The 14,790-nt window shown below is 37.7% G+C and overlaps 1 protein-coding gene across 4 annotated transcripts in view; it reads left to right on the forward strand.

The window, feature by feature from the left end:
* The window catches only part of Ptprm (protein tyrosine phosphatase receptor type M), an 828,844-nt gene that overhangs the window by 728,436 nt on the left and 85,618 nt on the right, over window positions 1-14,790 (forward strand). For all 4 annotated transcript variants that reach the window (XM_071602455.1, XM_071602456.1, XM_071602457.1 and 1 more), the window contains 2 exons: window positions 3,151-3,227; window positions 8,079-8,115. In XM_071602455.1, the coding sequence (XP_071458556.1) occupies window positions 3,151-3,227; window positions 8,079-8,115 (114 nt within the window). The remainder of the gene's footprint in view (window positions 1-3,150; window positions 3,228-8,078; window positions 8,116-14,790) is intronic.

Consider the following 14,790-nt stretch of genomic DNA (forward strand, 5'->3'; position numbering starts at 1 on the left):
AAAAAGATACATGGGCAAGACCAGACATCTTGGATGATCTCAGACCAATGACCATTCATCAACATAGCAAAGAGTTAAATACCTTTAAATAACCTTTCTTGCTTGCTGTGTGTTAGGCATGGTCATTGCATGTAGCCCTGCAAAGTGCTATGAATGGAATCCCTAGGATTTGACAGTGTGACTTTGGAGAAAAATGTCCTTCAGATATTCCAGATGTATATGACCTGGTCTTTGGCTATAAGACATTATAATGTAGTAGAATTATTTTTTAAGAGAAGAAAAAAATACTGTAATACATACAAAGACATAAACAATCTCAATTTACTTAAAAAATATGCTACACATCTGTAATTTAGGTCTCTCCATCATGAGAGTTGTTAAGAGCAATCTAATTTAGAGAACTGGCAGCCATGTGAAACCTGAGGATGGAGGGGTAAATTGAATTGTAGGATATAATAGAAGAACTACTTCATTCAAAGGCTTTGTGTTTACAAGATGAGAATTCAAACTTTTCAAAGTCTGAAGTTTCTAAATTGAAGGTTCTAGAACAACTTGAGAAGCCCAAAGGTGGTACATCACAGAGAATGGGCAGCATTTGTCCTGAGGTTCTAAAAGAAGTTCTGACAGGACAATGCAGTATATCCTTATCACAGCCCTTCTAAAGACTGGAAGGCTCTAATATATTGCCTGCCTATAAAACAAACAAACAAAAAAGTTGGGCTGGGGTTTTGGCTCAGTGGTAGAGTAGTTGCCTGGCACATGTGAGGCACTGGGTTCGATCCTCAGCAACATTATAAATAAATAAAATAAAGGTGCTGTGGAGGGAAAGTTTAAGCATACAGGAAGATAAAAGAAACCTGAAGGAGTTGACTAAATGTCCAATATGTCCATGATTCATTCTATTTTTTTTTTTGTAGTTATAGATGGACATCATGCTTTTATTTTATTTGTTTATTTTCATGTGGTGCTGAGGATGGAACCCAGTGCCTAACACATGTGAGGCAAGTGCTCTGCCACCGAGCACAGCCCCAGCCCGATTCAGTTCTATTGCAGCATCTTTAATTCAGAAAGCTCCAGTGGCTTCACCAGGGGATTGCTTATAGCCCCACTCTAAAATAGTTGTAGGTCTAGCTCTTCCAACATGTACAAATGCCAGAATAACCCACGTGTCCAGTGCACCAGTAACTCAACTCCCTCACCACTGACATGGGCAAAAAACATAAAGGGAGCTACAGGTTTTAAGTAAAGTATGTCCTAGGAAACGAGTTCCTAAAGTAGGTCTCCATGAGGAAACATGCTGACTGCATGACCCATTCCTGGGGCTTCTTGTCATCTCCTTTGGATATCAACTGTCAGTATAAGGAAAGTGTGGGAGTCTATTGCATAGCAGACAGTAACACCTGACATTTATCCATAACTTACTGTATACCAGGCTTTTTTCCCCTAATCTCTTCATGTGTATTATTTTAACCATAATTCCATGAAGTAGAAACTTTTTTTTTTCCCATTTCCAGAGATGGAAGTTGAAGCACAGAGCAATGAAGTAACTTGCCCAAAATTGCGTGTGAGAGAATCTTGCCCCTCAGCAGGGATTCCAACCCACCCAGCTGATCTCAGAGATCACATGTACCACATTCTCCTTTAAAAAGAACAGAAAGACATGACTTCCTCTAGGTCCGTCCTGTAGATTGTCTGGTCCAGTTTCTAACCATATTTCAGATAAATTGATAAAACCCAACTCAATATGAGGCTCTATTGTGACATGAAATGAAAAGCTCAATCAAGGAAGGAAACTTAGAAAATCAACACAGATTTCCTTCTTCCTACATTGTTGACAACAAACAAAACATCCAACAGAAAAATCAAACTTCAGGAACGAACAAAAAATTGCAACTTTGATCCATTAGCGTGTTATACCGAGAAGAGGTCCTGGTCAGCACTTGGCCCAGGGATGGGGGCAAAATAGGCCAGCATCTGCAGCTCTCCTGGCTCTTACCTCAGACTCTGAACTTCTTCTCACCCATTAACTCAAATGAACTGTTGGGTTAACGTAGCATCAGAGAAAAGCAGTAACAGTTTGGTAGCAGGATCCCTCATCACTCTAGCAACAATGGAAATGCCTTTATGAGGCCACCTCTCTTCTCAGAAACCATAGGAGTTTCCTTTTCAAGAGAGCTAGTAGCTCTGATCTAAATACTGAGGTCTCATGTACACTTAAATACAAGGAAAGGTTCCTCTACTAAAAAGAGAATTAATTTAGCGAGAAAATTTTTATTGGTTGTGTTTGTTTTTGGTTTTATTTTTGGTTTTGTTTTTGTCAGTGCTAGGGATTGAACCCAGAGCCTGCACATGGCAGGCCACCACTTTAACACTAGATTATATATCCCCATTCCAAGGAAAATACTTTTTAAAAGTTTGTATTTTTTTTCAAAAAAAGAAAAGTTTACTTATTCAAAAAAAATATTTAAAGAGGAACCTGCTATGTTCTAGGTCCTAATCTAGTGCAAAAAAGGAAAATACATGCCTTTACAGAGCTTTTAATACCTTCCTTTTCAAAATATTTTCAATGAAATAACTGACTGGATAGTATTTGTACAATTACAGCATTTATACAGTACTTTCTGTTTGTCAGATATCATATTTGGCAAATTATGTTTTTTATTTAATCCTTGAAACAGGTCAATTTCAGGCAGATTTTGCTATCCCTTTCTCTAAGTAAGATGGCCAATAGCAAAGTAGGAAATTTAGAATGTGTGCGGTATTTCTTTATCTTTCTGTCAGTTTTTCATTCCTGTAACAAAATGCATGAAATAAATCCACTTAAAAAGAGGAAAGGTTTATATTGGCCCAGTTTAAGAGGTTCTAGTCCATAATTGAGCATATAATGGAAGAAGGTGTGCAGTAGATCAAACTGCTGAACTTGGGGTGACCAGGAAGTGGTTCAGTGGTAGAGCACTTGCCTAATACGTATGAGGCACTGGGTTTGATCCCCAGTACTGCAAAAAAAGAAATCAAACACAGATTGTGGCAATCCTGAAGGTAGCATATACATGGATGATCTCTGTGTCATAGGAGTATATTCCAATTCTTGGAGAAGCCTAACCATTTGCTTTGATTAATGGATGTTTTCTTTTTCTTTTTCCTTGGCAGATGATCATTCCCGGGTGAGGCTACAGACAATAGAAGGAGACACCAACTCAGACTATATCAATGGAAATTATATTGATGTATGTATTTTTAAACTCTCAGTGAACTCAGCCATCCTAACACATACCAGATTGTGTGTCTGCTATGAGATGGGCAGACACACCTCAGACAGAAACTAAAAACAAATGTATTAATGTTGCCCCATGCCTCATAGAACTTCACAGTTACTACACAGTCACTCCTTTTCTCAAGTCAGCCTGTTCCTTGGTGAATTTCTCTGATGTTCTGCATTTCTCTGATGACTGTCCCATGCTTATGTGGACTAAGATATTTTTCCCCTCTTATTTATTTATTTTTTCAACTTGTAATTATTCGACACTTGTAAAAAAATCTGTTTGCATATTAATGGAACAAATCTCTCTAATTCCTAATGCAGTGATTTGCAATCTCTTGTCATCAGTGCACTTTTAAGTTGCCTTCAAAGTATTCTGCAGCTGTTCACCAGGACTTCCAACGAAAGCAAGACGTGTCATTAAATATGTAGGCTGTTTAATTATTGAAGATAGCTTCTTTGTTCATTCTGCATCATGTTAACTTAATGTTTTACATTAGGATAAATTCTTTAGGAGACAGCCTGTTTTCAGTTGAAATGAATGAAATCAAAAGTAGCCTGAAAAAAAATCAAGTGAAGGTTGGAATTCCCTCCAAGGCCCAAGTCCACATTAAACATATTTCAACTTCTTTGTAGTTCCCAAGATATACTCCATGCCTGGCCATCACCTTATCTTTTAGGCTAGCAACATTTCCAGGGGCAAGTTTTATCCATCTTATGCAGGCTACACATCTTCAATCCCCAAATCCAAAACACTCCAAAATTTGCTCTCTTTGAGCACTGATACAAGTCTAGAGTGGAAAGTTTCACATCTGACCTTGTGTGACAGGTAATAGCCCAAAACAGGCACACAGCACACAGTTTATTCAGTATCTCCAAGGGGGGAAAAAGTCTCTTCTTGCTCCTTCAGTTTTGATGCACAAACTTCACTTCTTGAAAACCAAAATGTGTTTAAAATATTGAGTAAATACCTTCAGGCTATATGTATAACATATATAAGAAAAAATGCATTTGATGTTTAGATTTGGGTCCCCTCCCCATATATCTCATTATGTATATGCAAATATGCCATCTGAAGTCTCAACATTCCAGGTAAGGGATGTTTAACCTTTATATTGTTTCTTGTTTTTCTGGGGTTGAATAGGACTTGGGTGCTATGAAAAGTAACTAGCACCATAATCTCTAGTAGTTACCTAAAAATAATTTATGAATGATATTTTTAGTGCTAATTAGAAAACTTTTGCTATTTAGTTATAGCTTGACAGTTTTATAGATTTGTGGGTGGAGCTTCAGGATTATTATTGAAAGAATAATTCATATCTCATTCATCAAACAACCTTATACCATTTTGATAGTGGCCAAAATAATACCCACTCCCATTTTGACTTTTTTAAATCAGGATTTCTTCCTAAGGTACATTGCATTTATTTCACTATTCATGGTAGTAAAAAGAGATGACCAAATCATGTCAACCCTTATAGCCTCACAAGGTAGAAGCTGAAATATGAAATGTCTTCTCCAATTCCCCTCACCCCGAGGTCAACTATAAAATACCTTCCCCTAGGGGCTTCCATTGAACACTGTTCATCTTCTAGTCCCAGCTCCAATGGTCTCTGCTGGGTCCTTGAGCATAGAGTACAGTTTCTTAGTCACCTGGAATATGCCTGAAATATATTAAACACTTAAATGTTTGAAGAATCAGTGACTAAAGGAGTCTGTAGGATCCGAGTAGGCATCTAGAAGAGGTCACTTGAACTAAGTTTGAAATAGTGGATGGGTAGACATACAAAGGAGAGAAGACCTTATAGCTCAAGGAAATAATATGAGCACAACTTTAAAATACCTGATAGACAAGTGTTAATTTTGACAGAGAGGAGAGTAATTACTCAATGACCACTTTATTCACTTGATCAGTCAAATCTTACTGAGCACCAGTGTTGTAGTTATACCTGTGAACAATTCAGATTAAAAACAAAGCCAGCTGAATGAGGTGACACATATCTATAATCCCAGTTATTCAAGAGGCTGAGTCTGGAGGATCACAAGTTCAAGGCCAGCCTCATCAACCTAACAAGGCCCTGTCTCAAGATAAAGAATAAAAAGTACTGGGGATGTAGCTAAGTGGTAGAATGCCACTGGATTCAATCCTCAGTACCAAAAAAGCAAAACAACAACAACAAAAATAAACTGTTGGACATGGCGATGCTTAGGCTGTAATCCCAGTGGTTCAGGAGGCTGATTGCAAGTTCAAAGCCAGCCTCAGCAACTTAGCAAGGACCTAAGCAACTTAGTGAGACCCTGTATCTACACAGAAAAATAAAATAAAAAGGGCTTGGAATGTGGATTAGTGGTAAAGCACCACAGGTTCAATCCCTAGTACCAAAATAATAATATTAATAATAATAATAATAATAACAACCACCACCAAAATAATAATAACCAAAATAATAATAATAACCAAATAATAATAATAATAACAATAATAAATAATAATAATAACCTTCTGATCTAATAAGGCTGAAGTAATGACAATAAGTAAAACGAGTTAATTTTGTATGGTATATTAGAAGGTAGTGTGTACTATGGGAAAGTAAAGCCATTAGGAGACGTAGGAGTGTTAGGCTTGGAGGTGAACTGCAGTTTTTAATAGAGTGACTGCAGTCAGTGTGAAGGTGACATTGGAGAAAGAAGATGAGGGATGGATCCATGTAGATATCTGGGAAAATCAACCTGAGCAAAGGGTTTGTTATAGAGCTTACCTAACAAATCTAAAGAAAAACAAGCAGCAGGTGTTGGTGGAATGGTATTGGGGGCAACTGGGGAATAAGGAGGAAATGACGCGAGAGGCCATGGAGCCAAGTAATAGAAATGATGGCAAGACCTTTGGCTTTCAGTGTGCAAGATGGGAGTGATTTGATGGATCTGAGCAGAGGTCTGACTGCAGAGAGGAGAACAAACAAACTGTAGATGGGTAGGAGCTGGAGCAAGGAGACCTGCTAGATGACTGTGGAAGTAATCCAAAGGGAGTGGACAGGGAGAAATGGGATCCTGGATCTATATTGAGGGCTGAGCCCATGGGATTTGCTGGCAGATTGGCCAAGGGTGTGGGAGGTAGATAGGGGTCAGGGATTCCTTTAAGAGATGGGATTGCTGTTTTCCCAGAAGTCTGTGGGTGGAGCAGGTTTGGGTAAGAAGAAATGAGTTCAATTTTACACATGTAAAAAAGTAATGCCTATATATTAGGCATCCAGTGGAGTGATAATCAGGAAATTGACCTACATCCAGATTTCAAGGGAAAGGTTGGGGTTAGAAATAAGAGTATAGGATTTGGGACTGGGGTTGTAGCTTAGTGGTTGAACTCTTGCCTCACATGCATGAGGCACTGTGTCCGATCCTTAGCACTACATAAAATAAATAAATAAAACAAAGATATGTTTTTAAAAAGACTAGAGGAATTCCTCAGGATGTGGATGGTATTGAAGGCTATGGGACTGGATCAGATGACCAGGAGAGTGAGAGTAGACAAAGGAAAACCCAAGAACTAGACATTCCAACATCAAGGGGAAAGGAAGAACCTACCAGCAAAAGAGAAGGCAAGTGGCCAGGGAGGGAGAAAGGGAGGAGAACCAGCAGAGAGTCCTGTTGTGGAAGCAAGTGGAAGAAGTATTTTAAGGGGATCCGTAGTATTCATGCAACTGATGGGTCAAGTAGATGAGGACTGGGAAATGACTATGAAGTTTAGCAATATAGTTTGTTCCTATATGGTGCATGACTATAGTTTATCAGATGTGTCTTTCCTATCTGCTGACACCTTGCTAGGCATTGGACATAGAGAATGAATAAGTCAGACAGAGTACTTGCATTATGAAACTTTGTCAGCTACTGGGAAATGAGTGTCTATTTTATATAGGTCATGATTCTATAATTTGAAATCTACAACCAGTCAGATGTATAAAAAGAACTTGTTTGCTTTTGTTTTTCATTTTTTACTTGTTTTTAAGAACAAAACTAATTTTATAGATACACCTTTAAGGTATCTTAGATTTGTATATTCTTATATACAGATTTGTATATTCTTTCCAAGTTTCTTTTTTTGTGTGTTCCAGCTAACTTAGGCACAATATTTTGGGTCATTTCAGAGGACTAAAATGGAAAGCATTAGGTCCATGAAGATATGTTACTGGATATAATTTCTCTGACTTGGCTTTGTCTTTCCCAGATACTTATCCTTCAATTTCTTTGCCACCTGCTTTTTTTCTCCCAATTTTCATCTTACTTGTTTCTTATATGGTCCTGATAAAAGGAAGGGGTCTTACAGAATTTTTGTTTCTTGAAATTCCTGACCCTTGGGTATAGCATCATATCATGGTGTTTAATAGTGTTTTAAGAATGGTTTTGAGTATTACTATTGATGGAACTATCTACTCCAACAAAACAGAATATGTGTAAGCCCTTGGCACTTTGCCAATAACATCCCAAACATAAATGAAATTCTATTGCACACTCCCACTCTGTTTGCATCTTAATAAGAGTGATGGTCACTTTTTTTCAGGAGATCCATAAGTTGTTAGTGTTTATTGCTCATCTATCATCTCATAGCCAATATACAATTAAGTTACTCACGCCTCCTGTGCAACCATCAAAACAGTTATATTTGATGCACCTTCACTTATTAAGAGAAACTCAGTGGTCGTAAGCCTGGCCAATTTAACTTTCAAGTGAAGCAGCTATTGTGTTTGTATGTGCAAATCATTTCCACAAATTTAGCATATGACTTCTGTGCTACTTATTGATTTTATCAAATATTCTTTATTTTTAGGGCTATCATCGACCCAATCATTATATTGCTACCCAAGGTAAGTTTATTTCAGCTTGACATCTTTCTTTGGTTGCTTATTTACCATTCTCTAACATTTCATACCTACTCCACCCTCCCTCAAGAAGATATGGCACATGCAATTTATTGCAGTTCTAGTCATCGAAATGTACAGTCTTATTTTCTCATCAGAAGTTCTGGCAATGTAACCATTTAGTTAGAACTTCATGTTGAGATCATTAAAGAAATGTGTTCATCAATTCATTATTGAGTTCAATCTGTCTACCTTAGGAATTAGTGTGACATTTACAAAAATAGATCTATAGATATCCATTTAACAAATATGTACTGACTGCTGTCTGTGCAAAGAATAGTACTTGTTGCTGCTGGAGAGCCAAGCTCAATCTGCCTAGCAGCCCCTTCTCCAAATGTTTGTGTTTATGAGTGAATATGTGGGTGCCCTGTGTATACTGGAGTATGTGAAATTCCAGGTAATAACTGTGAAAGGCACAGATAAGATGCTAGGGAAGTTTGAAGCAGAAAGAATTGCTTTCAGGAGAGAGAATCCAAAAGCAGCAGAGGTGCAGTTTGGAGAGGGAGGACTTGCAAATGAAGAGATATTACACAAAGATCTGGAAGCAGCAAATTCATATTCCCAGGTTAAAAGCAATTGGTGAGTCCCTTTGGTTAAAGGAAACCAAAATAAAGTTAGAGGAAAGGTCAAAGAAGCTTATGGCAATAATATCTTCTCTACTAGGTCAGATCATATTGAAGAGTGAGGGTCCCAAGAGTGCTGAGGTTTTAGAGAAGAAGGCATCATATTGGATGAGTTACTAAGTTGATATAAGATAAACTAAAGAATTGCTGAGAAGCAGAGAAGACCTAGTTAAGGCTGACTAGCATTATTATAATTTCTGCATCATTCCCAGTAATAGAATCCAGAATCTGGAGCAGGGAGAGCAAAAGGATGTTTCCTGCCAAAGAGTAGAAATTAGCAGGAGTTGATACACAACAGAAAGCCAGGAGAAAGGGAATCAAGGATGTGAAGAAAATCCTGGTTGGAAAGTGAAGGTTTGGAGGCAGGGAGATCAGAAGGATCTAGTGGACCCTAAGGGGAGGGAATAGTTAATGGATGGAGGCCAAATTTGGTAGATGAGTCACAGAGTAAGAGAAGAACCAGAGAGCAGAATTTCAAGCATTAGGGCAGCAGTAGAGCTTATTAGAATTTTCTGCTGTGGTGGGAGTGTTTTATAGCTGCACTGTCCAGTATGATAACTGCTAGTAACATGCGGCTACCGAGTACACTTGTCCCTCTGTACTTGTGGGTTCTGTGTGCACAGATCCAACCAAAGTGGATCAGAAATATTCAGGAAAAAATGTTGTCTGTACCGTATATATATTTTTTCTTTTCATTGTTCCCTAAACTATTTACATAGCATTTACATTGTGTTAGGAACTGTAAGTAATCTGGAGGTTATTTAAAGTATACAGGCAGATGTATGTAGGTTATATGAAAATACTATGTCATTTTATATAAAATACATGAGTTTCCTGAGACTTTGGCTTCCACAGGGGGTCCCCAGCACCAATTCCCCAGGAATAATGAGGAAACGACTATGCTAAAAGTAGCTACTGTGAATGAGGAACTGAATTTTAAATGTTTTTATCCGTGTGAATAGCTGTATTTTTCTGTTTCCCTGTAGTGTTGCCCAGCAAATCTTAGCATGGAAAAACTGGGTAGCACCAGAAGGTCCACAGTCTCCCATGATCACTGGGGACTGTGCACCCTGGCTGAGATGATCTGCTTAGAATCCAAATGTCTTTCTTCCTTTGTACCATGAAATCAGTAATGGCTCCTGCCAAAGGGGCTTTGCTGACCAAGTGCAAGCTCTCCTTTAGGCTGCCCAGTGTGCCCCAGCACATGGCAGGCCCCACATAGGAGTTGCCATGATCTTAGAAAGCACACACCTGGCTCAGGCTCAAGTGCTTGAATCTGGGATTAAACAAGGACCTCTGAGTTCAATCCTAGGTGCTTTCTGGACCTGAACTAAATTAATGAGTGCCTTTAGAGGAACCCATTGTTAGTTCTTTGAAATTCATTTTCATGGCTTTCAAAGTGTTCTAAGGTAGGCATCATAACATTTGATGTAATAAATTTGATGATAATTTTGAATTGGTGTTTTTATAAATACATATGAAAATTCAATTGTAAAGTACACAAAAAACTCCTGAGCTGGTTATCTTGGTTATAAATTCATGTCTTTATAAGTAGTATGAAAATAAAAGTTAAACCTCATTTGAATTTTCAAAACCGAGGACTTGTAGATTAATGTGACTCAACAGTCAGCTAGAGATTGAAATCCCCAAATCTATGTATGGCCCCTCATTTGGCTTCCCTTAGTTGATTCTCTCCCTAAGGGAGATTATTCTTTGAAGAAAAGTACCATTAGAGAAGTCACTTTCTGCAGAATTAATTTGATTGAGACTTAATTGCTCGGTAGCCCTCTTCAGTGGTATCAACCTGTCAGGTGTTAATGAGCAAATACATTTTAGGCAACTATGGAACAGCAAATTCAATCCATTTGTAGGGCTACTTATCTGCCGATAATGGAGAAGGTCATGCCTAATGCCCTGTTTACCAGACCATGGTGGCCTCCCTTTAGTGCAGACTGGACTACAGATCAGAATTCTCAAACATCATTCTTATTGGTTCAGGGAGAGGTAAAAAATGAATATTTTTATTCTAACATTCATTCAAGGCTATATGCTGCATATATTCAGACCACCATACTCAGATTAGAAAGCTAGACTCTCTTTTCTAACATATGCCACAAGCATAATGCAATTAATGGCCTTAGATGGCCAGTCAAAACGATAGCCAATAACCTACAGTGATTGGTGTGGAGAGGTAAAATTTGTTCATGGATCACCTTCATTAAAAAAAAAAAAAAAAAAAAACAACCATTTCATTCTAAGAAGTCAACTAAATAGATGATAAGGATTAATAGGAAATGCCATTTTTTATTTTATGTGTTCTTTTTAGATATACGTGATAATAGAGTGTATTTTGACATATATACATGGAGTACATCTGATTCCAATTAGGATCGCAACCTTGTGGTTGTACGTGATGTTGAGATCACTGTGGTGTATTCATATATGTACATAGGAAAGTTATGCTAGAATCATTCCACTGTCATTCCTGTCCCCTTCCCTTCCCTCCATTTCCCTTTGTCTAATCCACTGAACTCCTATTCTCCCTGCCCCTTGAGTGTTAGCATCCACATAAGGAAGATGACATTTTAAACACTGTCCTCGCTCTTTTATCCCTCTGTTTTGTTCTGAGATAATTCTTTAAAATATATTCACAGCCAGAACCTGTGAAACTACATGAATGGTCCAATTTATTCACAACCAGTTTTATTCCCAAGAGATAGTAATACACAGATTTCCCTTTCATACAGAGGCCACATTATAAATTTATGTTTTGAGTCTCTTCTGCCCAGCTCCCTCAAATTCATTGACTTTTCTACCAGTACCTGATTTGGACCTTTGATGATAATGGTAATGTTTCTGCAAATTAAAGAAATCCTATTCAAGCCTGATATGTTGCTTTTTCAGTATTTTCTTCCTATCTCTCTTCTGTTTAATTATTTTCATGTGACAGCTAATATATTGATGGTCTAATATGAACTTCATAATGTATGATTGACTGGACATTAATACAATTGTAACATTCAAGATTTAGGATTAGCAAAACAAATCTATCAAAGGAGAGGAAGTGGTATCTATTACCATATGCTTAGAACCAGGACAGAGCTAGAATTTCAAAACCAGGGCTCACAGTGAGGGCCAGAAGAGCATGCAGGTGGGTATTCTAGCCCAGAACTGATCATAGTTCACAATCAAAATACAACCCACAGAGACAGTGTGGGATGCAAGCTGGATGAAGAACATTAAGAAGCACTTCTCCACACTGATTGCAGAGAGCACCTGCTGGCCTCATGGTGGGCAGACAAGTGGGCCTGGAAAAAGTGTTCCTTTTAGTATTTCATTTATTAAACTAACTTCAGTAGAGTTTTGCTTTAGATAACTCAGAAAGGCAGTTGTGAAAGAAGATGTTGCAGGTCTCTGGCACATGTATCTGTGTGGGTTACACATGTAGAGTCCTTCTTCACTTCTATTTACATGTTTTCCTGGCATCAGTCATTTTTATTTATTTTACTTTTTAATTTTTTAAATGTTATCATTTTTAGTTGACACAAAATAATTTTAAACATTTTTGGGAGGTACAGTACGACCCTTTAATACATGCAAACAGTGTGTAATGATCAGTTCAGGGTAAAATGGCACATGTGTCACCTCAGACATGTATCATTTCTTTATGTTGGGAACATTTAAAATCCTTCCACTAGCTATTTTGAAATACTCAATTGTTGTCAACCATAGTTATACTACTGTGATATGGGACATTAGAAGTTATTCCTCTGGGACTGGGGTCACAGCTCAGTATTAGAGTGCTTTATGCATGAGACCCTGGGTTCCACCCCAGCACCATCACCACACATACACAAAAAAAGTTATTCTTCTAATTCAACCACACCCTATACTTCTTGCCCATCAGCAAGGATTTTCTAGAGCCATTTATGCACTAAAAATCCCCTTAAAAAGAGGATCCTGCCTAACACTCCCAGCCCTGTCTACTACAAGCTGACCCCTCAAAATCACATGCTTAGTTTCTAATAAAATGGATCTAGGATCATCCCCTTCCAAGTTTCACTACCACATTAAAATAGAAAATTTTCTTTCATATAGCCCTATTATAAAATGTGTTTTAGCCACTAAGCCACTTCCCTGCAGTGTACCCCCTTTTATTAGAGCTTTATGGTTATACATAATAATTATATTCATCCCAACAAACACATACAGGCATAGAAATCAATATCAGTTCATGATCCCTCCTTTTTCCCATCTCCCCCTTCCCCTTCTTCTTCTACACTACTAGATTTCCTTTCACTGGTCTATTAATTTTATTTGATTGGATCTTTATGTAATCTTATCCTCCACTCCACCTTTCCTTTATTTTACTCTAGCTTCTGCATATGAGAAAAAACATTCGACCTTTGTGTTTCTGAGTTCGGCTAGTTTCACTTAGCTGGATATTCTCTATTTCCTTCTATTTACTGGAAAATGCCATAATTTCATTCTTTTAATGGCTGAGTAGAATTCCATTGTGTGTAGTATATGTGTGTGTGTATACACACACGTACTACAATTTCTTAACCCATTCATCTATTGACAAGCATCTGGGTTGATTCCATAATTTACCTAATGAAATGTACTGTTATAAATATTGATATGGCCATGTTACTGTAGTATGCCAATTTTAGGTCTTTTAGAAAAAAACCCAGGAGTGGATAGCTGGGTCATATGGTGGTTCCATCCTTGTTTTTTTGAGAAATCTCCAAACCGCTTTCCAGAGTGGTTGTACTAGTCTATCATCCCACCAACAATCTATAAGTGTTCCTTTCTCCCCATAATCTTGCCAGCATTTATTGTTGTTTGTATTCTTGATCATTGCCATTCTGACTGGAGTGAGATGAAATCTTAGTGTAGTTTTAATTTACATGTACCTAATTGCTAGAGTTGTTGAACATTTTCTTCTTATATATATATTGGCCTTTTGTGTTTCTTCTATTGAGAAGTTTCTCTTTAGTTCTTTTACCCATTTATTGATTGGGTTATTTGGGTTTTTGGTGTTACGTTTTTGAGCTCTTTGTACATTATGGATATTAATCCCTTACTGAATGAATTGCTGCCTAAGATTTTCTCCCATTCTATAGGCTTTCTCTTTGCCCTCTTAATCATTTCCTTAGCTCTGAAGATGCTTTTTAGTTTGACAGCATCCCACTTATCGATTGTTGGTTTTTTCTTGTGCTTTGGGGTCTTGTTAAGGAAATCTGTGCCAGCACCTATATGATAGAGTACTGACTCTATGTTTTTTTCTACTAGTTATGAGGTTTCTGGTCTAATACATAAGTCTTTGATCCATTTTGATTTGAGTTTTGTTCAGGGTGAAAGATAGGGTTCCAGTTTCACTTTTCTACAAGTAGCTCTCCACTTTTCCCAGCACCATTGTTTAAAAGGTTGTCTTTTCTCCAAGATATAACTTTGGCACCCTTGTCCAACATCAGACAGTTTTAGGTTTGTCGGCCTGACACTTTTAAAATATTTATTTATTTTTTTAAATATTTATTTTATTTATTTTTTAGTTTTCAGTGGACACAACATCTTTGTTTGTATGTGGTGCTGAGGATCGAACCTGGGCCGCACGCATGCCAGGCGAGCGCGCTACCACTTGAGCCACATCCCCAGCCCTAAAATATTTTTATATTAAGACTGAGTCTTGCTAAGTTGCTTAGGGCCTCACTATGTTGCTGAGGCTGGCTTTGAACTTGTGATCCTCTTGCCTCAGTCTTTCCAGCTGCTGGGATTACAAGTGTGTACCACCACACCCAGTGTAAAATGCCTCTTTTAATTAAAATAATTTTAGAAGTCCTAACAGAAACTACAGACTGTTAATATCCCTACCTTTGACTCTTCCTGAGTACAGGTATGATACCCACTATATTATTTCTTTTTTTTTTTTTGTAAATTGTGCTAATTTGACAGGATTAGTCAGTTGGGATTCCGATCTTAACCTGGCTCTTGCTAT

The sequence above is a fragment of the Marmota flaviventris genome, chromosome 16, assembly GCF_047511675.1.
Source record: "Marmota flaviventris isolate mMarFla1 chromosome 16, mMarFla1.hap1, whole genome shotgun sequence".
NCBI classification, from domain to species: domain Eukaryota; kingdom Metazoa; phylum Chordata; class Mammalia; order Rodentia; family Sciuridae; genus Marmota; species Marmota flaviventris.